At 43.8% G+C, this 24,379-nt stretch overlaps 2 protein-coding genes across 5 annotated transcripts in view; one reads left to right on the top strand and one right to left on the bottom strand.

The window, feature by feature from the left end:
- LOC115469688 (lysozyme g-like) overlaps positions 1-10,847 on the top strand; it is a 54,812-nt gene extending 43,965 nt beyond the window's left edge. The window contains exons 5-6 of the mRNA XM_030202476.1: positions 5,275-5,413; positions 10,355-10,847. Coding sequence (XP_030058336.1) covers positions 5,275-5,413; positions 10,355-10,488 — 273 coding nt within the window. The 3' untranslated portion in view covers positions 10,489-10,847. The remainder of the gene's footprint in view (positions 1-5,274; positions 5,414-10,354) is intronic.
- Positions 10,848-16,162: 5,315 nt separating this feature from the next.
- The window catches only part of MITD1 (microtubule interacting and trafficking domain containing 1), a 40,803-nt gene continuing 32,586 nt past the window's right edge, over positions 16,163-24,379 (bottom strand). For all 4 annotated transcript variants that reach the window (XM_030201407.1, XM_030201408.1, XM_030201410.1 and 1 more), the window contains 2 exons: positions 16,637-16,697; positions 16,163-16,536 (listed from right to left, as the gene is read on the bottom strand). In XM_030201407.1, coding sequence (XP_030057267.1) covers positions 16,441-16,536; positions 16,637-16,697 — 157 coding nt within the window. In that variant the 3' untranslated portion in view covers positions 16,163-16,440. The remainder of the gene's footprint in view (positions 16,537-16,636; positions 16,698-24,379) is intronic.

Below are 24,379 nucleotides of genomic sequence, written 5' to 3'. Positions count from 1 at the left end.
ACACTTTTTAGCCTAATCAATGATTGTACACAGGGGATCATAGATAGATAACAGATCAGAGCCTTACAGTGTTTGTTCATTACTGAACAGCAAGCTACACATATACCGTACTTCCTCTGAACTATACTGTTCGTGTTTTGTGTTTAAGCTCAATAAAAGAGTTGAAGAATCTTACATCTGCCTCCAAGTTATCTTTGGTGGAACCTCTGTGCCAGGGCCTTGAAGAAACATCCCTGCTCCTCACATATAGCCTACTTCCAAGGAGAAGAGTGTGCATGCAGAGAATGAAGTGGGGAGTGGACTGGGAATAAATAAGTGTATGGGGGACCTGAGGTATGACTCCAGCCATAGACCAACATGGGCCTGTATTCTTAACATGTCCAAGACATTCTTAGCATAACCAAAAACATTCATATGTCACACAACATTTTCTTAATAACAGACTATACAGATAAGCAGTTGAATAAAGCTTATGTCCAGGTTTCAAGCCATACTGTTCATCGTTCACTTGTTTGTCATACGTTTTCAGATCTTCACTTTTCCATGTAACAAAAGGCAGTATTTGTAAGGAATTTGGAAAGCAGAAAGTTGGAGAAAGGCATGGAGATGGATAGGATGCATCCTAGAATGATAAAGAGGCCAAGAGCAGTTGCATAGCATTTACACTTGTAAATGGCACACACACAAAATAATGATTTTATAATGTCGTTATTTACATGTGTCGATTTTAAGGAGACATGTTCTGTGTATGGCTTGGGCAGTCCAAATTACTATGGGGTCATTTTATAAAGGCATTTTTGCACATATATGATAATATCTACTATAATAAAACTCACCCTCAACGTTCTGAGGACACTGACGTCAGTGAAGCCAAGCTCTGACTTCCTTCAAAAAGGTTCGAAGGTTCGTGGTGGTGAAGCCACCAAAATCGCTCCGGGCCCCGCCCTCGAGGGCGGAGCAATGGCAGAACAACGAAGGGGTTGGCAGGCAGGGAGGCGGGTGGGTGGGAAATTGCTCCGGGCCCCGACCTCGAGGGCGGAGCAATGGCAGAACAACGAAGGGGTTGGCAGGGAGGGAGGCGGGGGGGGTGGGGTGGGAAATCGCTCAGGGCCCCGCCCTCGCGTCAAACGTCATGATGTTGGTGGTGGAGCAACGCCAGAACAACGAAGGGGTTGCCCAGGGACGGAGGGGGGGTGTTGACGACGAAAACCTTGCTAGCGCCCATTTCATTGGCTCTGAAACGGGCTTCTTTTACTAGTAATATAATAATAACAGTACATATGTGTTTAAAATGCAGCTTAAAAATTAGTAATAAATTACCAACTCAAAAATGCACTCACTTAGGAATCCTGTGCAGAAGGAATGGATCCTCAGGAGCTTAGTCGAGATCGGGAGGCGGGGCTGGTGGTTGGGAGGCGGGGATAGTGCTGGGCAGACTTATACGGTCTGTGCCAGAGCCGGTGGTGGGAGGCGGGACTGGTGGTTGGGAGGCAAGGATAGTGCAGGGCAGATTTATACGGTCTGTGCCAGAGCCAGTGGTGGGAGGCAGGGATAGTGCTGGGCAGACTTATACGGTCTGTGCCAGAGCCGGTGGTGGGAGGCAGGGATAGTGCTGGGCAGACTTATACGGTCTGTGCCAGAGCCGGTGGTTGGGAGGCGGGGCTGGTGGCTGGGAGGCGGGGGATAGTGCTGGGCAGACTTATACGGTCTGTGCCCTGAAGAGCACAGGTACAAATCAAAGTAGGGTATACACAAAAAGTAGCACATACGAGTTGTCTTGTTGGGCAGACTGGATGGACCGTGCAGGTCTTTTTCTGCCGTCATCTACTATGTTACTATGTATGTTACTTAGAACTTTTCTACCTCTGATGGCTCCCAAAGGTGCAGCAAAGCGCGAACCTGCCCGGTTGCCATTTCAACAAAGCCAGTCTCTCAAGCCAGGATCAATTGTTCAACCAGCTGCTTCCCTCTCTAAGGGACCCTTTTATTAAGCAGGGGTAAGCCCACCATGGGCTTACCACATGCTAATCTGGAACTTAACTGGTAGTAATTGGGCAGCGCCATGCGCTGCCTGGTTAGTGTGGGAGCCCTTACCACCTTCTCAGTGGGTGAAGGTAAAGGATCCCCATCGCAATGGCCGTGCGATAAGTGGTTCATTTACTGAACGGCCATTTTTTTTCCCAAAAATGGGCAGTACCCACTGCAGTAAAAGGTGGCCTCAGCACATATCAAAAACATGTGCTGGGAGGAAGTGATGTCACCGCCCTTGATGGCTGCTTGAGACTGGAGCTCTCGACAATCGTCACTTAATCTTTGGCCCTCCTTTGTCATCCTGGGCTGAGGACACCTATTTGATGATGCGTTACCTTGTTGACATGCTGGGAAGGCAGCTAATATGAGTACTTCTGGCTCACGAGCGGTCAATCTGCAGGATTTTGCCTTTAAGCAGCGTATGGAGGGCTTTGGGCCTAAGTCATGGCGATGATGGGGGAGACCACGTGCAACCTACTCCTATTGCTTCGGCTGCGGTTTTGCTGCCTACCCTGACACAACAATCACCGCAGCCGGAGGACTCTATGATCACAATATGTACTTAGCTACAAGCAGAGGCGGACTGACCATTTGGGCAACCAGGCAGTGCCTGAGGGCCCAGAAGCTCTAGGGGGTGGAGTATGGGCATGGCGTATTTTTACATGCATGAAGGGCAATTCTATAAAAGGCACCTAAATTTAGGCACCAATTGTGTGCACTAATGTATAGAATAGCTGCACTTACATGTGTGAATGAAATCACAAATTGGCATTTACATGCATATGTGCTCGATGCTGTTCTACAAGATCGGTGCATTAGTTGTATGATGCAAAACAGCAAATGGGCTACATCAGTGGGCAGAACATGGGTGTGTCATGGGCATTTCATCTAGCAATGCTCACACCTTATAGAATAATGTCAGATGCGCACATTGAAAGGCGTACTTAGGCATGCCAACTTATGCCTGCCATTGACCTGGGATAAGCTATCACACCTAAGTTTCAGCACACCAAAGTGTTTTCATGTTACTATTTTATAATGGGTTAGGCATATCTTAATGCATATAGAATGGATGCTAAGCACGCTTCTTTGTCACACTTACATTTAGGTGCCACTATATAGAATTGTCCCCATAGATTGTGAAAGTATGTGCATAGATTATAGAGCTAGTTGGCTACCTAGTCAAGCCAGGATAATGTTTAAACATTGTACAATGGCAGTTAAAATAGTGTATGGTTTTACACCACAGTATACGCTCTCCCTGGTAACTGGCTCTTCTGTTGCAATGTTGGTAAAGTTACGGGATTCTATGATATTACATTTTCCGTCATCAAAAGGTATTACGTACTTAAAAAAATGTTTAATTCATTTTTTACTTATATGTTAGCAAGTGTTTTGAATGGTCTACCAAAAGAACTCAGATGTTTAACTGCCTATTTGAGTTTTAGGAAACCACTAAAAATGAGGCTATTTATACAGCATCTTAGTTCAAGTACTTGGGTTTCTTCTAGCCACTAGGTTCCATGATACTGTAATTCTCTGGGCTGTTCCCAGTTTTCTTTGTGCCTTTGTAATCGGCGTTGAACTTGTTAGACATAAACAGAAGTGCTTAATGTAATGTAAAAGCTGCAAGCATTTACTCCAGCTTTATAACTGGTGTAAGTGCCTGCACCTAAAATATAGGCACATTTGACCTGTTACACTAGTATTCTATTAAAAAAAAAAAGGTGCCTACTTTTCTTTATTGAATAGGCTCTAAATAGGTGTGTTGTTGACACCTAAGTGCACTGCTATAGAATTACCCTTCAAATTTTGTTCTTACTCACTCAAATATGATTTGAGCTGTATCCTTCAATGGCATTGACCCTGAAAGCTTAGCCTCAGTAGCCTTGGAATCAGAGCTGAGCACTGCTAAACAGGTAGTACTGTCTTTACCAAACCTGCTTGGCATCAACTTGTTGCAGATGGTGTTGATTCTGAATCTCGGAACCATGTAACTGATTTTAGCACCAAAGAATTTGGGGCCACAGCAAATGTCTTCAGGGCGGGTTCCATCAGTGCCAGAGACAGGGCAAGGTGCTCGCTGCCAACAATCGAGAATTCTTTGCCATTCCCTCTCAAATACTGCAGAAGCCAAAACTGGAGAATTCAACAGGAAAAGAAAAGCTTTCCTAGATGGCCAATGGGAAAAGTACTAATAACTATAGTTCACACTACTGGAAATCATTACAGCTATGTCTTGCCTTGGAATAGTGAAATCACCCCCAGCTGAAGCTATTTGGAAGGGCACATAGTTTATTCTGCAATCTCCCTGCCCTTGGACTTGAGTGCTGGTATAGAACATTGATGAAGCTTTGGGTCCTTTTTTCCTGTTGCTAGTCACTGACTTTTTTCAGGTCCAAGTTGAACCCCAAGGAATTATTCTCAAGAGCTGACTAGAACATGAGAGGAGCAGAGTTTGGGTAGCTCATGGGTGAAATCATGATTTCCACATGTTTATAAAATATATGCAGATATGCACTCTGCAATGTGAACATTTATACCTGGTTGTGGGATAATTTTATGAAGGCACATAAGCTGCATATGGGCACCTTCTTGTCCTCTCAACCTGTTATAAAATTATTCTGCACATATTTTTTACCTTATATATTTGGGCATGGGGAGATCTTCAAAAATATCTGAATACTGCCCCCAAATTATCGTCTAAATTCAAGCATAATCAAGTTGCACTCAGCATCATGAAAAACTCACCAAACTAACCCATGGGTCCGAGTGATTGCAGGAAAAGTATCTATGCATCTAACTAGTATAGTAGTTTTCACTTCCAGTTCTGGAAGGCTGATAATGAATTAGGTTTTCAGGATATTCCTAATGAAGATGCAGAACAGAGATTTGAATAGAATGGAGCAATGTAGATTCATTAGGGATATCCTGGAAACCTGACCTGTTGGTGGCCCTGCAAAACTGGAAGTGAATACTAAGGAACTAATAGATAGAAATGGATTGGTTAGGAAATTGAATGAGTTGTTCTCCATTCATCTGTAAACAACAATAAAAAGTATGTATTTATTTGACTCTTAAGGTAGCATTGCATTTCTACAAAAGGCCTTACATGTAATTCTGAATAGCTGTTATATGTATTTTGCAAAAGCCTCCACATTCAGCAAACCTTTTGTAAAATACACTGCATATTTTGGCCTAACTTGGACGACTTATACAAAATCAAACTTGCCTATTCTCTAGATTTACAAAGAAAACCATACTTCTGAGGAAGCCTGGAACAGTAAAGAACATATTTTTCAGGGTACACAAATTCTAGTTGATATGATTGAAGCAATACAGAAAAAGTTTCCAATGTGGACAAAAGAGGAGCAGCTTAAAGGTATGTATTCCATTAAAATATTAACCCAAATGATCTGCAAATCTGAGAAAAATATTGTAGACCACCATAAATTAGACTCACATTTAGAGAGTAGTTTTAATAAACATTTGCATGGGTAAAATACAGCCTTACCTGTAGAAATGGGCTTTTATAAAATATGCCACATGGATAAACTTATACATGCACAGTCTGTATGGTGAGTAAGTCTACCCTGACTGACTGAGCAAAGATGCTTACATACAAAATTTTGAAAACGCAACCATATGTATGTAAATTTAGCTTAAAAATCTGAATGTGCCAAACTAGTGTAAATAGTGGATGCGGAGGGTACTGTAATTGTATAAAGGGGTGTCTGTTTTTAGGTGCCAAGAACACACCTATTTGGAGTCTATTCTATAAGGAAAAGAAGACACATGATAGAGGCTCATTTTCAAAGCACATAGACTTACAAAATCACATAGAGGCATATTTTCACAGCACTTAGCCTTCCAAAGTTCCATAGAAACCTATGGAACTTAGCCTCCCAAAGTGCTTTGAAAATATGCCCAATAGTTACTATGTGGCTCATTTTCGAAAGAGAAAACCATCCAAAAAGTGTCATAAAGCAGCATTTGGATGAATTTCTTCTAAATATGTCAAAATTGGTATTTTCAAAACCTATTTTGCAAACATCTATGCAATTCATCTGCAGGGCATCCAAATCACAAGGGTAGGGGTGTCAGGGGCATTTCAAAGGCAAGGATTAGAGCGGATTTAGGTTGTGCCTCATATTTACAGCCATAATGGAACAAAACAAAAACGTCCAGGGTGAAAATCTAAACGGTTTGGTCTAGACCTATTTTTATAATGACTAAGGCATAAAAAGGTGCCTTAAATGTCCTGATGACCACTGGTGGGAATCAGGGATGACCCCCCATTACTCCCCCAGTGGTCAGTAACCCTCTCCCCCCCCAAAAAAAAAATGTGAATTAAAATAGTACCTACCAGCCTCTATGACAGCCTCAGATGTTATCGCCAGGTTCATTAGAGCAGCATGCAGGTCCCTGGAGTAGTGTTGTGGTGGGTGCAGTATACTGTAGCAATGTGGACCCAGGCCCATACCTCCCCCCTACCTGTTACAATTTTGTTGGAAACTATGAGCCCTCCAAAATTCACCAGAAACCCACTGTGCCCAGATATAGATGCCTCCTTCACCCATAAGAGCTATTATAGTGGGTGTACAGTTGGGGGTAGTGGGTTTTGGAGGGCTCAGCAGACACGGTACCAGGGTAATGGTGAGATGTACCTGGGAGCATTTATATGAAGTCCATAGTAGTGCCCCCTTGTTCTCCTGGGATGTCTAGGGACCAATCTACTAAAAATGTTGGCCCCTCCTACATCCCAATGGCTTGATTTTGTGTGTTTTTCACTTGTACATTTTTTTTTTTAATGAAAATGGTCTGAAAAGATAAATGCACAGAGCACAAAAACGTGTTACAAATAGTATTTAAAAAAAAAAAAGATGTTTTGTGGTTTCAAAAATGGCCATATTTCCTATTTGGATTTTGGACTTTTAGCGCAAAATGTCCAAAGTCCAACCTTGACGTCATATCGAAAATGCCCGTCCATGTAACTTTGTAAGTCTATGTGCTTTGAAAATGAGCACCATAGTGTAATATGTCAAAAATGTGCCTATATTGTAGGTGCAATCACTTATACCAGCCATAGAGCTAGTGTAAATGCTCAAACCCAATTTGTTAAAGAACATGTATAGATGATAAAGGGGCTCATTGTTGGCACAGAAAAATGTACAAAAAGCAGCACAAAGCATCAGATGGACTTTTTTTTGGCAAAATGTCCACATTGCTATTTTTGAAACCCATTTAAAAGATGTTTTTCTATGCAGTTATCACAAGGGGGTGTGCTGGGGGCGGGATTTGGGCATTCCTAAAACTTGGACATTTTTTTTGCCATAATGGAACAAAACAAAAACATAAAAGGGTTAAGGTGTCCTCTTTCTAAGATGTGTCGGAAAATGGCCTGCGCTGGTGTAGACACATGAAGTGGACGTGCACAGGTCCATTTTTCAGTACACCTGCAAAAAAGGGCTTTTTTTATTTTGGCTGAAAATGGACATGCGGTAAAATGAAAATTGGTGCGCATGAATTTTGGGCCTGAGACCTTACCGCCATCCACTGACTTAGCAGTAAGGTCTCATGCATTAACCGGGGCAGTAATCATCAGTGCGCATATGGCGCGCTTAAACAGGTGCACGTAAAAAATGAAATTACTGCATAGGCCATGTGGCAGCTGGGTGGTAGTTCAAAATAGATGCGCGTATGCGACTACACAGCTTAGTAAAAGGGCCCCTAAAAGTTAGACCTTTTAGTCTAGACTTGTTTCAATTACAACTAAGTCACAAAAAGATGCCCTAAATGGCAAAATGACCACTGGAGGGATTAAGGCATTTGACCCCCCATCTTTGACCCCCCTCCCACTCCCAAAGATGTGAAAGAAACAGTACATACCAGCCTCTATGTCAGCTTCAGATGTTATGACCAGTCCTATTACAGCAGCAAGCAGATCACTGGAGTAGCCTAGTGGTCAGTGCAGTGCACTATAGAGAAGGAAACCCAGGCCCATATCCCCACTCTGTTACACTTGTGAGAAAGTGTGAGCCCAGCAAAAACCTACTGTACCCAACTGTACACCACTATAATAGCCCATATGGCTGCAGATGTCACCTATTTGTGGGTTCAGTAGTTTTTTGGTGGATTTTGGAGGGTTCACCATACAATATAAAGGGGAAACGGTGAGATGTGTACCTGGGACCTTTGATGTGAAGTCCACTGCTCTGCAGGGATGTCTGCGTGGCCAGTCTACAAAGAATGCTGGCCTTCCATACATCCCAATAGCTTGTTTTTATGCATTTTCCCTTGGATGTTTTTTTCCAAAAATGATCCAAAAGATAGATGCACTGAGCATAAAAATATCTAGCAAATGGCCATTTTTGAAAAATGTTTGCCACTTGATTTTTGGATATTTTCAGCAAAATGTCCAAAATAGGATTTAGACATCCTATCGAAAATGCCCCTCAATATGTTATAACCTACATGTGTAATTGTCCAAACTCTATTCATGTGAATGCCTACCAGCACAATGTACGGCATTATACATAAGCAGTGTTGGGCAAGTAAAATAATATACTAAAGTTACTAGTTTCTTCAAGGTAAAAGTAATATATTACAGTTACTAGTTACTTGTTTAATGAAAATAATATGTTAAGTTACTGTGAAAATAATGTTATTTTTAGTTACTTTTTAATTATTAGATATAAACAGTTGTTTTGATGTTACATAAAATTAATTCTAGCAACTAGAAAACATCTAAACAGAAAATGCTCAAGTCCTCAAATATAGGGATCCAATACAATTAGTGAGATATTTAAGTTGCCTATAGACACTACAAATGTTTTATGAGTTTTTTAGCAGACCTCAGCATTGGGATCAAGTGCTCAACAAACTTCAGTGCCGTATTTGACCATCCCAAAATCGTCACCAATCCAATCTTAAGGTTCTTATATTCTTGATTTTTAGTGCTCAATGGTGAAAATCAACTATCATCTCAAAATCTTATATATTTGAACAATAGATATTATTTTATAATGTGGTGAACCACTTAGCTTTTCATGAGTGAAGTCGGCTATGGAGGGCTCTTCTATCCTTAAGATTAAATTGGACTGGTGACAATTTTGGGGTGCTCAAATGCGGTACTGAAGTTTGTTGACTGCTTGATCCCCAAGCTGAGGTCTGTTAAACTCTCATAAAACATATGTAGTGTTTATAGGCAAGCTTGGATTATTTATCATCAGTGATATATACAATTCAGCTTGTGAAGTATATTCTTATTCCACTTGACATTGTGACTATCAGTTGAATATATGAACATATGCAGCTGGATAAAATCTAGCCGGTTAAGTGTGATATTCAGCACTTAACCAGCTTAAGATGAACTGCATAAAGATAAGACTGTATTTTATGTAGTTCTGCTTATGTGGTTATCCTAGCTGGTTACGTGCTGAGTATTGGCATTTAACTGGCTAAGAGCTGACTCGACCCCCGGAACACCTACAAATTAGCCGGTTTTGGTTTAGATGCTAACCAGGCATTTTTAGTGGCACTGTCTGGTTAAGCGCTGTTGAAGATGCCCAGTTAGCTCCAGACAAGTGAGTTAAACAGCAGGAACCATTCCTGGCCACTTAAATCATTTTGAATATCAACTCCGTAATGCTGAAGGGGGCATGGAATGAGTGGGGAATGCATTTTACAGTCAACATGGAGGTAGTTACCATGTGTTAATGTTTCAGATGAAGCAGACACATAATGCCACTGCAAGAGGAGGTGTAGCTACCTGGAGTGCCATGCTGCTAGTGTGAATTTTTTTTCTCTACAATAACTAAAAGGGAAAATGCTGTTGATGCCCCCCAACAGTTATTGCAAAGGTTATGTGGGTACTACATATTAACTGTGGCAATTATCATGTTGTAACTGCAAATTCTTACCTCACATTAGTAAATAGGCCCCATACTATACCAGTACCCTCTAACTACCTTAAAAAGACCATGTTGGGTGTTAACCAGGGCTATACACAGATATTACAGGTACTGTAGATGTTAGTTTTTTGCATTTCTATAGTGCAAAGGATGGAGAGAACTAGGTTTCAAATAGGGATTTATAGTGATACAGTAGACAGGTACAAACAGGCAAACTGGATGGATCAATTGGCCTTTTCTCTATCAACATCATCAATGTTTTTATACATCTGCATCCTAAACAAATAATTAGAATACATGACTCCCTATTTTACTGCTAGAGATGTGTTTATATTCAATAAAAATGCAGTGTAACAAAAACACAAGATAAAAGCAGCAACTGGTGTTCTCTATACCTTTTTCCTTTTCAGGTGGAATAGCTGCTTTCAATGTTGGCCCATCACGTATCATGAATTCTTTTGCCGTAGATGTTAGCACCTCAAACAATGACTACGCCAGTGATGTTGTTGCTCGAGCCAAATATTTTAAAAGTCATGGCTATTAACTTTGAGAATATGCTTATCTACTTAGGACACTAATCTATGCTACAGATTTTCAACTGGAGAAAGTTTGACAATCAAAGAATAATTTCTATGTCAATATTACACAAAACTCACTGAGTCTACTTTGCTACTATTACCCTTTAATATTCATTGTCTTTACCTTCTACCACTTGGTTTTTCTAGATATTGGGATCAATTAAACCTTTTCTTGATTTGTTTAGTGTCTGTGCTCATAATAGGGCAATTTTTGGACTGATGCTTTTCCAAATTACTGATTAGAGCTGTACCGAACAGCATAATTTCTTATTTGGCCAAATATGAATAATGGGCATTGGGCTTTAACATAAATAATAAAAGAAGCAATGTGAAATCAGAGATCAAGTGTTTATTTCAATAGGATTTAGCACAGTAGAGCCCTAGATTATTTGCATTCAAATATGAATAATATATTTGGGGCTGAATCGAATCACATACAAATATTTGGTATAGCCCTATAAACTAACAAACTGAAGATCTTGATTGAAAAAGGCCCTAAGTTTAGAAGCACATACATGTGTTAATATGGGCACTTGCATATGTATGAAGCACATAGGTGTAAAATTCCATGTTGGAAAGCCCGGTAATTTCCAGTGTGTCTTATCTATGTATATGCAAAAAGATGGCATGGATTGGGCAGTCTATAGGCATGGTCAGGATAGGCCAGAATGTTCCATGTTTATTCCCCATTTATGTCAAGATTTACACCTGCTTAACATGTTATGGCAAGGTGCTAGTTTGACAGGAGGTAAGGCTGCACTTATCTCCTGTCCAAACTAACACTTTGCCAGAAGATGTTCTTCAGCCGTCATCCTCCTTCCCAGATCAGCATCCCTCCCTACATCACAAACACACCCTATCAGCAACCCCCTGAACCAGATCCTCTGAGCAGTAAACCACCTCGCATCCTATCCCCCCCTGCACCAGACCTTCTGGATCCTCAATTGCACTACCATCAGATAAACTCCCATAGCTGTTCTGAGCCTTCCACCTGTAGGAACAAAACAGGCCCTTCATATGGCACTGTGTAGCACTATGAACCTGACTTTCTTGTAACAGCCTTAGGCCAGTGTCCGTTCCTATGCAGAGGTTTGTTCACAGACCTCAGGCACATCGCTGACACATCAAGGCCTGAGCAAGGCAAAGTAAATTTCAATAACAACCCTGTTTACAGAGAAGGGGGATTTCATAATCACAAGAAATCAGTTTGGTTCCCCAAAGACACAACACTGGAAAACATCAGACTGTTATTTGTAGTCAGCATGGCACCAAACCAGAGGAAAGGGCATAAGAACCTCTTCCATAAGCATAACAACTAGCTGGCTGTTATCTTTGGCAGTTCATGTGAGAGCTGCTATGAGCTGGCCTAAGCCAGTCACATGATGAAGGCTCGTTAATCTGTGGCATCACCTGCTTGCAAGCTCTTGCCTGGCTAGGGAGAGCTTACCTGCTGACCAACTGGGACCACCTGCTGCTTACCAACCATCTGGAGAAAGAGAACATCTGCCATCCCAACTTTGCTGCCTGCTTCCTTCATCAACTCCCTGACTGACTTCAGTTCCTAAGTTCGTGAGTGTAGGGGAGCCTTTTCCATTTGATCAGGTTGTACTTCTCTCTTTTGTTTTATAGTGCCTAGGGTGTTAGGTGTCCTAATAATTCAGGACTAGGTGCAAGTGTGTGTTATCTTTATTCCACTTTGACACGTACTTAAAACTCAGTACTTTACCATCATTTTGGGTAGTTCTGTGTAAGTACATTGTCTCTGACACTGTTTTACAGCTACACGATAACAAGTCTACTGCTGCCAATATTTCTAATAAACCAGCTTTTCTATTTTCATAATATCTGAGCCTTGTGTCCTATTCTTTTAGTGTTATCTTGGACTAAGAATTCGTATCTGTAAGAGGGAGGTTGTGACCCATCCATTCCAGAGTGATAAATTTCTACTTTCTGTCATCTTTTTACCTTCCCTCATTGCCTGCTATTTGGGGCCAGGTAATTGTGATTAGTCCCCACACACACATCCTCATGGGCAGCTCTAGACAACTCACACAACCCAGGAGCTTACCCAGAAGGGATCCTAGTGGTCTAGGGGTGGGAGTCAGGAGTGGTCCCCCAAGCTCCTACCTTGTCTGGTTCCGACAAACAGGCCCTTATATGGAAGGTTGACCAGTAAGCAGCTGGAGTGTAGAAAGTATCTCATCAGGGGTGCCTATGACTCTTGACATTGCGTTCAGACTCTCCATCATGGATGTGGGGATGTAGACTCTCATGGTTGTGTGTCTCTGACCTAGAACCAGTGGTTCAGGAGACATTGGCAATTATTCCTTGCTGAGGTGACAATCTGTTTGGAGATAAGGTAGAACGTCGCTGAACTCATAAAAACACATACTGATACCTTCCAAACCCTGTCTTGGCACCCTCCAGCTGCAACTGCTTCCTCACGGAGATTTTTGAGTGGGCCTAGGCGGCAACCCTACTACTCTCAAAGGCATAGGTTTCTGCCACCTTCTCAATCTGCCCAGAACTCCCAGGCCCAGCATTCTCTGCTTCGCCCGTCCCGCCCTCAGAAACCCCGTCGACTTCCCAAAGTAAGGCAAAAGCTTTTGAGTGGCTCCAGAAGAGCACAGCCGCACTCAAAGTAACCGTCCTGGATGGCCTACCAGTAGTGGGGAGGCTGAATTTTTACCAACACAGGTGCCCCTTGTAACCTCAGACCGGTGGGTTCTTCAAATAGTTTGTCTTGGTTATGCCTTGAAATTGGCATCAAAGACCACCAAACTGCCCACCGAGAGCATCGTAGATCAGCTTTTGACACAAACAGGTATTTGCAGAGGAAATCTCCGCCCTTTTACAGGTCAATGTGGTCAAACCCATACCACCAGGGGAAATAGGGAAGGGATTCTATTCCAGGTATTTATTTATTTATTGCATTTGTATCCCACCTTTTGTAGGCTCAATGTGGCTTACAGAGTGTTGTTATGATGCAGTACTTCCTTGTGCCCCAAAAGACGGGGATTTCGTCCCATCCTAGACGACCTAAGGGCCCTAACAAATTCCTGCTCAAAGAAAAGTTCTCCCTATGATTCAGGAAAATGATTGTCTATGCTCTCTGGACTTAAAGGATGCCTATACTCATACTTCCCAGTCATAGGAAGTATCTCAGATTCCGGATAGGGAAAAACCACTACCAGTACCTCATTCTGCCATTTGGCCTTGCCTCAGCTTCCAGAGTATTCACCAAGTGTCTAGTGGTAGTTGTGGCATATTTGCGCAAACTGGGAGTATATGTTTCCCTATATAGACAATTGGCTGAGCACATCGCAGGAGGGGACATCAGAGTCACTGTACGTAACTATTCAGGTGTTGGAGCTCCTAGGGCTCATCATAAACCACCCCACCATCTCCCAGTCCAGCGATTCAAGTACACAGGAGCCCTGCTGGTTGCCTTAATCTGAATGGGAAGCCGGCTGGGGTTTCTGAGGGCAGGACAAAATCAATCCATTGGGATATAGGAGGAGCCAGCATTTTTAGTAGACTGGTCCCCCTGACATCCCAGGAAAGCAATATTGCACCCTTGGGGCACTGCAGTGGACTTCATAAAATGCTCCCAGGTCCACATTTCACCATTGCTACTCTATCTTGGCTGCTGAGTCCCCCAAAACCAACTACCCCAACTGTATACCACTACCAGAGCCCTTACGGGTGAAGGGGGCACCTATATATGGGTACAATGGGTTTCTGGTGAGCTCACAGTTTCCTCCACAAGCTGAATAGCTAAGGGAAGGTATGGGCCTGGGTCCACTTGTCTGCAGTGCACTGCATCCACCACTAGACTACTCCAGGGACCTGCATGCTATTCTAATGGACCTGAGTATAACATCTGAAGCTGGCATAGAGACTGGCAAGTAATGTTTTTAATCACATTTTTGGGAGGTGGAATAGGGCTAGTGACCACTAGGGAAGTAAGGGGAGGTCATCCCCGATTCTTTCCACTGGTCTTCTGGTCATTTAGGGGACCTTCTTGTGCCTTATTTGTTAGAAAAACAGGTCTAGCTCAAAACGTCTTAGTTTTAGTCCTGGACGGTTTTGTTTTGTTCCATTATGGCAGAAAAACATCCAAGTTTTAGGAACACCTAGATCCCACCCTTAACAAGCCCTGACACATCCCCTTGTGATTTGAATGTACTTTTGACAGACTTCATAGAAAAATGTCTACAAATTGGTTTTGAAAATACCAATTTGGATGTTTTTGTGAGAAAATCGTCCAAATGCAGATTTATGCCACTTTTTGGGCATTTTTCTCTTTTGAAAATGAGCTCCTAAGGGGATATTCTTTGCCTCATCTAAATGTATCTAGATCTAATTAACCAGGCCTAACATGGCCTCAGTTCTATGTGAAGCAAAACAGCCTGTCTGTCATAACTGTAGTGCCAGCAATTCACTTCTGAAGGTCACTAATTAGCAACAAACACAGAACTATTTATTAAGAAAAAGGAGGATTAGTAAATTGGAAAAGATAACTTGCGAACAAGCAAGAAAAAGGAAAAACAATTATACAAATCATACACTAAAGCTTAATTAGATAGTAACTATTTTATGTCTAGGGAAGGTCAATAGTGATCTGTCCACAGTATGCAGTGCAGAGCTGCAACAGGGTTTGATGACAGATTTGAATGACTGTACTTCCCAGTCAAAATTTCTGTCAAATTCTTCAGTGAACTTCCTCTCAGGCTGCTCTACAGGACCAATCATGGCTCAGTAAGATTTTGTAGGAAACTGAAGGAACACATAGAGCAAACCTCCCTCAGGCCTGGCTAACACAATAAGGAAACATATAGACTGCTAGAGACTGCAAAATATTGCAGAATCTCACTGTCAGGATAACACTTGCAAAGCAAATTATTACATTACAAGTGCTCTTATATTTTGCAAATACTATAAAGTTCTATGCGGATTCCAAACAAAGAAAGTCAAGTAATCTTTGGGAAGAAAACTACTACAATGAAAAGTCAGTCAAGTAACACATCGCTAATAAGTAGTTCTTAAATAGAAATTACTTCATCGCCTTGTGAAATACCAAATATTTTTTTAGCATCCTGATTTGTATGGGCAATGAATTCTAAATATAACAGAAGCTTGATATGAAAACTCAATGAAAAGACCCTTAAAACATAATCGTTTAGGATCCAGAATATTTAACAACATATTCCTCTGCTTACTAAGCCACGCGACAACGCCGACACAGCCAATTCAAAGTGAATGATATGTCGACATTGGCGCACGGCGTAGGGGATAGTGTTCTGTAGCGTGCCATTTTTATCCCAATTTGGCAGACATATCATATCATGTCTAACATGTGTGATGGAGCTCTCTCATAAATTAATTTTGACCACCATCATACACAATTTAAAATGGATTCAGACTTCAATGGGAGGGAGTCCTCACTGGATAATGACCTGGCCCAAGTGAAACATAAGCTTTGAGTCACAGTGACAGTAATGACAGCATTTATACAAAATAAAATGATACATATATTGCAACACTCTGCATTTCCAGGTATAATTTAAAAAATAATAATAAATGAGCCTGTCCTCAATAAAAATATTTTCAGAAAAAATAAATATTAAAACAAGTCTCTAAACATTCTCAAAATTTTATTTATGGAAAACATGTGTTATGTATTCTTAAGTTTAAAAATTCCTCTGCATGTGTCACAAGCCAGTACTGGAATCCAGACTATAAAGTCTAGATCTGATTTAGTTGCCATTAGGAAATTAATCAATTCCAAATAAAAATGATACCCATGGACACAAATATAAAAATAAAAAAGTCTGTCATAAATCTATACTAATAAATGAATGACAATTATTTTACAGCTGCAATGAGTCACAGTACTAAGTCAACAGAATATTATGCTATGTCTTCTTTGTATGCTTATTATGAAAAACATCAACTGTTGTTTCATGGCACGGTCTCAAGTCGAAGTCACAATATCCAACAGAAAATCGACCCTAAAAAAAAAAAAAAAAGAGCGACAAAGGTCTTACAATAAATAATAAAATAATGCATCAAGTTGTTGAAAAGCTATTTCAAAAATCTAGACAGACCCACCTCAGTTTTTTTAAAGTAATCAAGGCCTCGTCCAATCTTAATCACCCATCCACTGTTAAACCTATTGAGATAATTTTAAGAAAACTCACATTTGCTATACATAGCCACACATTTAAAATACAATATTACACATCAAAAAATTTAGATATGATGAAAACCTACAATTCAATATAAGATGGATTAAACAATAATTACTGCTTTCTCCTACTTTGCTCAGAAAATGATCTGGGGGTAATTTTCAGCCCGGGGTGGGCAGATGTCCTAACTTTATCCACTTACTTAACTGCCTAATGGCCTGAAGAGTCTAGCTGACTGGTTTAATTACCAGCTCTGCCCACAAACTACCCCTGTGCTAACCAGACAGTGCAAGGGCGGTTAGTGCTGATATTTGTGGCACTGTCTAGATAAGTGCTGCTGAATATTAGCGGATAGGCAGGCCTAAGTAATTTAACCAGACAGGAAGCTCTCCTGCTCATTGAATAAGAAATGGCTTTTCCAAATCTACCTGGCTGAATACATTTTTATGGCCTTTTCCTCCAGAAACTTGTCAAAACCTTGTGTTACATGAATACATGCTTTCTATGATTTGTTTTCAACCTGCTCACTGTTAGTTTCATAGAACGTCCTCAGAACTGACCCTTATCTGATCGTTCCATCCCACTCACGATTTTATAAAATTCTATCATATTTAACTCTCACGTAATCTCTTTTCCAAGCTGAAGACAGCTAATTTGTATAGCCTTTCATCATAAAAGAGGCGTTCCATCCTCCCTATCACAATTGTTGCCTTTCTCTGAACCTTTCCTAGTTCTATCAATTTTGAGATGGGGATACCACAACTGTATACAATATTCAAGGTGCAAATCCATTGCTATTTTGATTACGCTGAATAATTTTGTATCATCTGCAAATTTGATTTCCTTATTTGTTGCTCCTTTCCTCAGATTATTCAAAAATGTATTGAGCAGAGCAGGGCTCTGTACAGATTCCTGAGGCATTTCACTACTGACTTTGGAAAAATAACAATTTATTTCTACTCCTTGTTTCTAGTTTTTTAACTCGTTATCAGTTCACAATAGGATACTGGATCCTATTCCATGGCTTCTTAATTTTCTGCATCTCACATGGATTAGCTCAATTTAATCACGCTTGTTTACACCTTAAAAAAATCCAATAAATTGATAAGGCAAGCTTTCCCTTTGTTAAACCCATGTTGACTCATCCCCATTCATCCATGTCTATCAATAATGGTAGGTAATTTGTTTTTGTTTACAATAGCTTCTATCATTTTGCCTGGAAACAAAGTTAGGCTCCCCGGCATCTTTCTTAAATAATTGGCATTGCATTGACATTCCAGTTCTTGGATACTGTGCTTTTTTAAATGATTTGTTATGTGGAAATACATTCCATGAAGGCAATAAGCATGACAGAACGTCCAAACCAAAATGGCTGAAAAAATTCCATAAATAGGACGTGGAAGAGCTTAAACAGTAATGCCACTATTTTATCTATAACTCCCCAAATCCCCTCCCCTTTCCCCTGGTCTCTTAAATCTCTAAATTATTTAACAAAGCAATATGAACACTGATAGTCAATGTGCCTAAGAAGGGTGTGATGGTAATCTGTAATTTCATACCTGAGCTCCTCCGAACCCTGGGATGAAGATCAGATTTCTGATTTATAATTTATAATTCATTAGTTTACAGATTCTTTTAATATTACATATTCAAAATTTACAGTGGTTTGCTTTAGTTGCTCCAAATCATCACTGTTAAACATTTAGGCAATAAATCATTTAAAGGGTAAGTCTACAATTTGACGTTGACACTTACATGCATCAGAGGTGTCAAAATGGGCAGATACATGCATAATGCACTGGGTGCTATTCTATAAGGATGCGCTTAAGTGCCACAGCACGCACCTGCAAGAGAGGGTAAATGTGGGAAGAGCATGGGCAGGCTACGGGTGTATCTCCAATTTATGCCTAATTCTGTGGCCCTTTTTACTAAGGTGCATGAGGCCTAACATGGGCTTACTGTGTGCTAAAGAGCACTACAGTGGGATACGGCTGAGGTCTCCCCCGTAGTTTTCCGCTTAGTGCATGCTAATCCCATGTTAAAATATATATATTTTTTATTTTTCAGAATGGGAGGCGTGCCCATGGCCAGAGAATAGGCCATGGGCACGCCTACATAGGTGGCGGTGAGAGCCATGCGCTAATTGGAAAATTAGCAAGTGGCTATTACAAAAAAATATGGCAAGGTGGCTATTTTATTGTCATGCTAAAACTGGAAAATCCAAGCGCCAGTCATTTTTTAGCGCAGCTTGGTAAAATGATACCGTATAGAATACTATGTTATGCACTTTGCATGGTGCACTTAGGCGAACCCATTTACACCTATCAAACATTTCATATTTATTTAATATATCACAAATAATAAAAATATCAAAACAGTTTACATTTAAACATGACTACTGGATAAGAATAAGGAAGGTTACATTAGGGAGGCCTAGGTTACAATCAAATTTAATGTATGCATATGGTGGTGGTGGGGGAATATTCTTCTAAGACACAGTAGGAAAGGAGGGTCTATGAAGTGAAACAAAGTCAGAGAGATTGCTGCGAAGGATAGCGATAGGCACCATATCATTACATATTTAATCCCTCTGCACAGCAGAGGGGAAGGTGTGCCAATTTAGGTTTATAGTACTAGTGAGCCTAAATGGTAGCACCAAGTTACAGTACAGCCCCATTAGTAATTCTACTATTAATATTATCTTCCATAAGCATTCCTTTATGTCTTGGTATCTAGTTGTCACACTATTCATTTTTCTTTTAATTTCTAATGTACTTGAAAGTGAATGATACATACTGTAGCAGGTGTTCTCCGAGGACAGCAGGCTGATTGTTCTCACGACTGGGTGACGTCCGCGGCAGCCCCCACCAACGGAAGAAGCTTCGCGGGCGGTCCGCACGCGGGGCACGCCCAACCGCGCATGCGCTGCCTTCTTCCCGCTCGTGCGTGACCGTTCCCGCCAGTTGAATGACAAGCAAGAAACAACATGAAAACGAAACTCCAAAGGGGAGGAGGGAGGGTAGGTGAGAACAATCAGCCTGCTGTCCTCGGAGAACACCTGCTACAGGTATGTATCATTCACTTTCTCCGAGGACAAGCAGGCTGCTTGTTCTCACGACTGGGGTATCCCTAGCTCTCAGGCTCACTCAAAACAAGAACCCAGGTCATTGAACCTCGCAACGGCGAGGGTATAACAGAAATTGACCTACGAAGAACAACTAACTGAGAGTGCAGCCTGACCAGAATAAATTCGGGTCTGGAGGGTGGAGTTGGATTTACACCCCAAACAGATTCTGCAGCACCGACTGCCCGAAACCGACTGTCGCGTCGGTATCCTGCTGGAGCAGTAATGTGATGTGAATGTGTGGACAGATGACCACGTCGCAGCTTGCAAATTTCTTCAATAGTGGCTGACTTCAAGTGGGCCACTGACGCTGCCATGGCTCTAACACTATGAGCCGTGACATGACCCTCAAGAGCCAGCCCAGCTGGGCGTAAGTGAAGGAAATGCAATCTGCTAGCCATTGGAGATGGTGCGTTTCCCGACAGCGACCCCTAGCCTGTTAGGGTCGAAAGAAACAAACAATTGGGGTGGACTGTCTGTGGGGCTGTGTCCGCTCAAGTAGAAGGCCAATGCTCTCTTGCAGTCCAATGTGTGCAACTGACGTTCAGCAGGCGGGTATGCGGCCTTGGGAAGAATGTTGGCAAGACAATTGACTGGTTAAGATGGAACTCCGACACCACCTTCGGCAGGAACTTTGGGTGGGTGCGGAGCACTACTCTGTTGTGATGAAATTTGGTATATGGAGCATGAGCTACTAGGGCTTGAAGCTCACTGACCCTACGAGCTGAAGTAACTGCCACCAAGAAATGACCTTCCAGGTCAAGTACTTCAGATGGCAGGTATGCAGTGGCTCAAAAGGAGGTCTCATCAGCTGGGTGAGGATGACGTTGAGATCCCATGACACTGCAGGAGGCTTGATAGGGGGCTTTGACAAAAGCAAGCCTCTCATGAATCGAACGACTAAAGGCTCTCCAGAGATGGCTTTACCTTCCACACGATAATGGTAAGCACTAATCGCACTAAGGTGATTCCTTACTGAGTTGGTCTTGAGGCCAGACTCCGATAAGTGCAGAAGGTATTCAAGCAGGTTCTGTGCAGGGCAAGAACGAGGTTCTAGGGCCTTGCTCTCACACCAAACGACAAACCTCCTCCACTTGAAAAAGTAACTCTTTTAGTGGAATCCTTCCTAGAGGCAAGCAAGACACGGGAGACACCCTCAGACAGACCCAACGCAGTGAAGTCTATGCCCTCAACATCCAGGCCGTGAGAGCCAGGGACTGAAGGTTGGGGTGCAGCAACGCTCCGTCGTTCTGCGAGATGAGAGTCGGAAAACACTCCAATCTTCACGGTTCTTCTGAGGACAAACTCCAGAAGAAGAGGGAACCAGATCTGACGGGGGCCAAAAGGGCGCTATCAGAATCATGGTGCCGTGGTCTTGCTTGAGCTTCAGTAAGGTCTTCCCCACCAAAGTATGGAGGATAAGCATACAGGAGGCCGGTCCCCCAATGGAGGAGAAAGGCATCCGACGCCAGTCCTGCCGTGGGCCTGTAGTCTGGAACAGAACAGAGGCAGCTTGGGTTCGTCTGAGAGGCGAAAAGGGTCCACCGAGGGGGGTGCACCCACTCTCGGAAGATCTTGCGTACCACTCTGGAATGAAGCGACCACTCGTGCGGTTGCATGACTCTGCTCAGTCTGTCGGTCAGACTGTTGTTTACACCTGCCAGGTATGTGACTTGGAGGAGCATGCGGACTGGCAAGCCCACCGCACATGCCGACGGCTTCCTGACACAAGGGGCGAGATCCGGTGCCCCCCTGCTTGTTGGTGTAATACATTGCAACCTGATTGTCTGTCCGAATTTGAATAATTTGATAGGACAGCCGGTCTCTGAAAGCCTTCAGTGCGTTCCAGATCGCTCGGAGCTCCAGGAGGTGATCTGCAGATCCTTTTCCTGGAGGGACCACAGACCCTGGGTGTGAAGCCCATCGACATGAGCTCCCCACCCCAGGCGAGATGCATCCGTCGTCAGCACTTTCGTGGGCTGCGGAATTTGGAATGGACGTCCCAGGGTCAAATTGGTCCGGATGGTCCAACCAGAGCAGTGAAGTGCGGCAACTGGTGGAGAGGCGGATGACATCTTCTAGATTCCCGGTGGCTTGAACTACTACTACTACTACTACTATTTAGCATTTCTATAGCGCTACAAAGGCGTACGCAGCGCTGCACAAACATAGAAGAAAGACAGTCCCTGCTCAAGCTAGGGTCCATTGAGCAGATCTCATGTGAAGACGAGCCATGGGAGTCACATGGACTGTGGAGGCCATATGACCCAGAAGTCTCAACATCTGCCGAGCTGTGACCTGCTGAGATGCTCTGGTCTGCGAAGCCAGGGACAAGAGGTTGTTGGCCCTCAGGTCGGGAAGGAAGGCCTGAGCCGGCTGGGTATTCAGCAGAGCTCCTATGAATTCCAGAGACTGGGTTGGCTGGAGATGGGACTTTGGGTAATTTATCACAAACCCCAGCAGCTCCAGGAGTTGAGTAGTGCACTGCATGGACCGGAGGGCTCCTGCCTCCGAGGTGTTCTTGACCAGCCAATCGTCGAGATATGGGAACACGTGCACTCCCAGCTTGCGTAGATACGCCGCCACCACCACGAGGCACTTTGTAAACACTCGTGGGGCAGAGGCGAGCCCAAAGGGCAGCACACAATACTGAAAGTGCCGTGCGCCCAGGCGGAATTTGAGATACTGTCTGTGAGCTGGCAGTATCGGGATGTGAGTGTATGCATCCTTTAAATCCAGGGAACATAGCCAATCGTTTTTCTGAATCATTGGCAGAAGGGTGCCCAAGGAAAGCATCCTGAACTTTTCTTTGACCAGGAATTTGTTCAGGCCTCTCAGGTCTAGGATGGGGCGCATCCCCCCTGTTTTCTTTTCCACAAGGAAGTACCTGGAATAGAATCCCTGCCCTTCCTGCCCGGGTGGTACGGGCTCGACCGCATTGGCGCTGAGAAGGGCGGAGAGTTCCTCTGCAAGTACCTGCTTGTGATGGGAGCTGAAGGATTGAGCTCCCGGAGGACAATTTGGTGGCAGGGAGGCCAAATTCAGGGCGTTTCCGCACTGCACTATTTGGAGAACCCACTGGTCGGAGGTTATGAGAGGCCACTTTTTGGTGAAAAAATTTTAACCTCCCTCCGACCGGCAGATCGTCCGGTACGGACCACTTTGAGGGCGGCTATGTTCCCGTGGATCCAGTCAAAAGCCCGTCCCGGCTTTTGCTGTGGAGGCGCAGGGGGCTGCTTAGGCGCACGCTGTTGACGAGAACGAGCGCGCTGGGGCTGTCCCTGTGCCTGGCGAGGCCTTCGGGCCGGCTGGGTGTACCTACGCCTTGCAAAGGAATAGGGCGCAGCCTGCCGGGCCCGGGAAAAACGTCCACCTGCTGAGGTGGATGCTGAAGGCGCCCGGTGGGAGAGCTTGTCGAGGGCGGTTTCCCGCTGATGCAGTTGGTCCACCAGCTGCTCGACCTTCTCACCAAAAATGTTATCCCCCCGGCAAGGGACGTCGGCCAGTCTCTGCTGGGTGCGGTTGTCCAGGTCAGAGGCACGCAGCCATGAGAGCCTGCGCATCACTATACCTTGGGCCGCAGCACGAGATGCCACGTCACAGGTGTCATAGATACCCCTGGACAGGAACTTTCTGCACGCCTTCAGCTGCCTGACCACCTCCTGATAAGGCTTGGACTGCTCCGGCGGGAGCTTGTCGACCAGGTCCGCCAGTTGCTTCACATTGTTCCGCATGTGGATGCTCGTATAGAGCTGGTATGACTGGATGCGGGTCACGAGCATGGAGGATTGGTAGGCCTTCCTCCCAAACGAGTCCAGAGTGCGAGACTCCCGCCCCGGGGGCGCCGAGGCGGTATCCCTCGAACTCCGTGCCCTCTTGAGAGCAGAATCCACGACCGCCGAGTCATGGGCAATTGTGGCCGCATTAACTCTGGGTCCGAGTGGATCCTGTACTGGGACTCTGCTTTCTTGGGGATGGTGGGATTAGATAATGGTCGCATCCAGTCCGAAGCAGTGTCTCCTTGAGGACATTGTGCAGCGGTACCGTGGTGGACTCTCTAGTGGTGATGGATAGTCGAGGACCTCGAGCATCTCAGCCCTCGGCTCATCCACAGAGACCACGGGAAAGGGAATGCAAATAGACATATCCCGCACAAAGGAGGCCAAAAGAGAGACTCTCAGGAGGTGAGAGCTTCCTCTCAGGTGAAGGCGTGGGGTCCGAGGGAAGACCCGCAGACTCCTCTGAGGAGAAATATCTGGGGTCCTCCTCTTCCCCCCACGAGGCCTCTTCCTCGGTATCGACATAAGCTCATGTAGCTGAGACCTGAACCGGGCCCGGCTCGACGTCGAGGCGCTGAGGCCTTGATGTCGTCGAGCGGTGGACTCCCGCGCCGGCGGGGACGAAGCTCCCTCCATCGACGTCGACGGGGACTCCACCTGCGTGGCGGTCGAGACCGGCGGGCGTCGACAGCCTCGGCACCGGGCTAGAGCTCGCACGCCGCCACAGTCATCGGCGCCGAGGGCGCAAGCACCCCCGGCGCCG

This window comes from Microcaecilia unicolor, chromosome 4, assembly GCF_901765095.1.
Source record: "Microcaecilia unicolor chromosome 4, aMicUni1.1, whole genome shotgun sequence".
Taxonomy (NCBI): Eukaryota; Metazoa; Chordata; class Amphibia; order Gymnophiona; family Siphonopidae; genus Microcaecilia; species Microcaecilia unicolor.
Note: the sequence above shows the minus strand (reverse complement) of the source record. Positions and strands in the feature narration are given on the sequence as shown.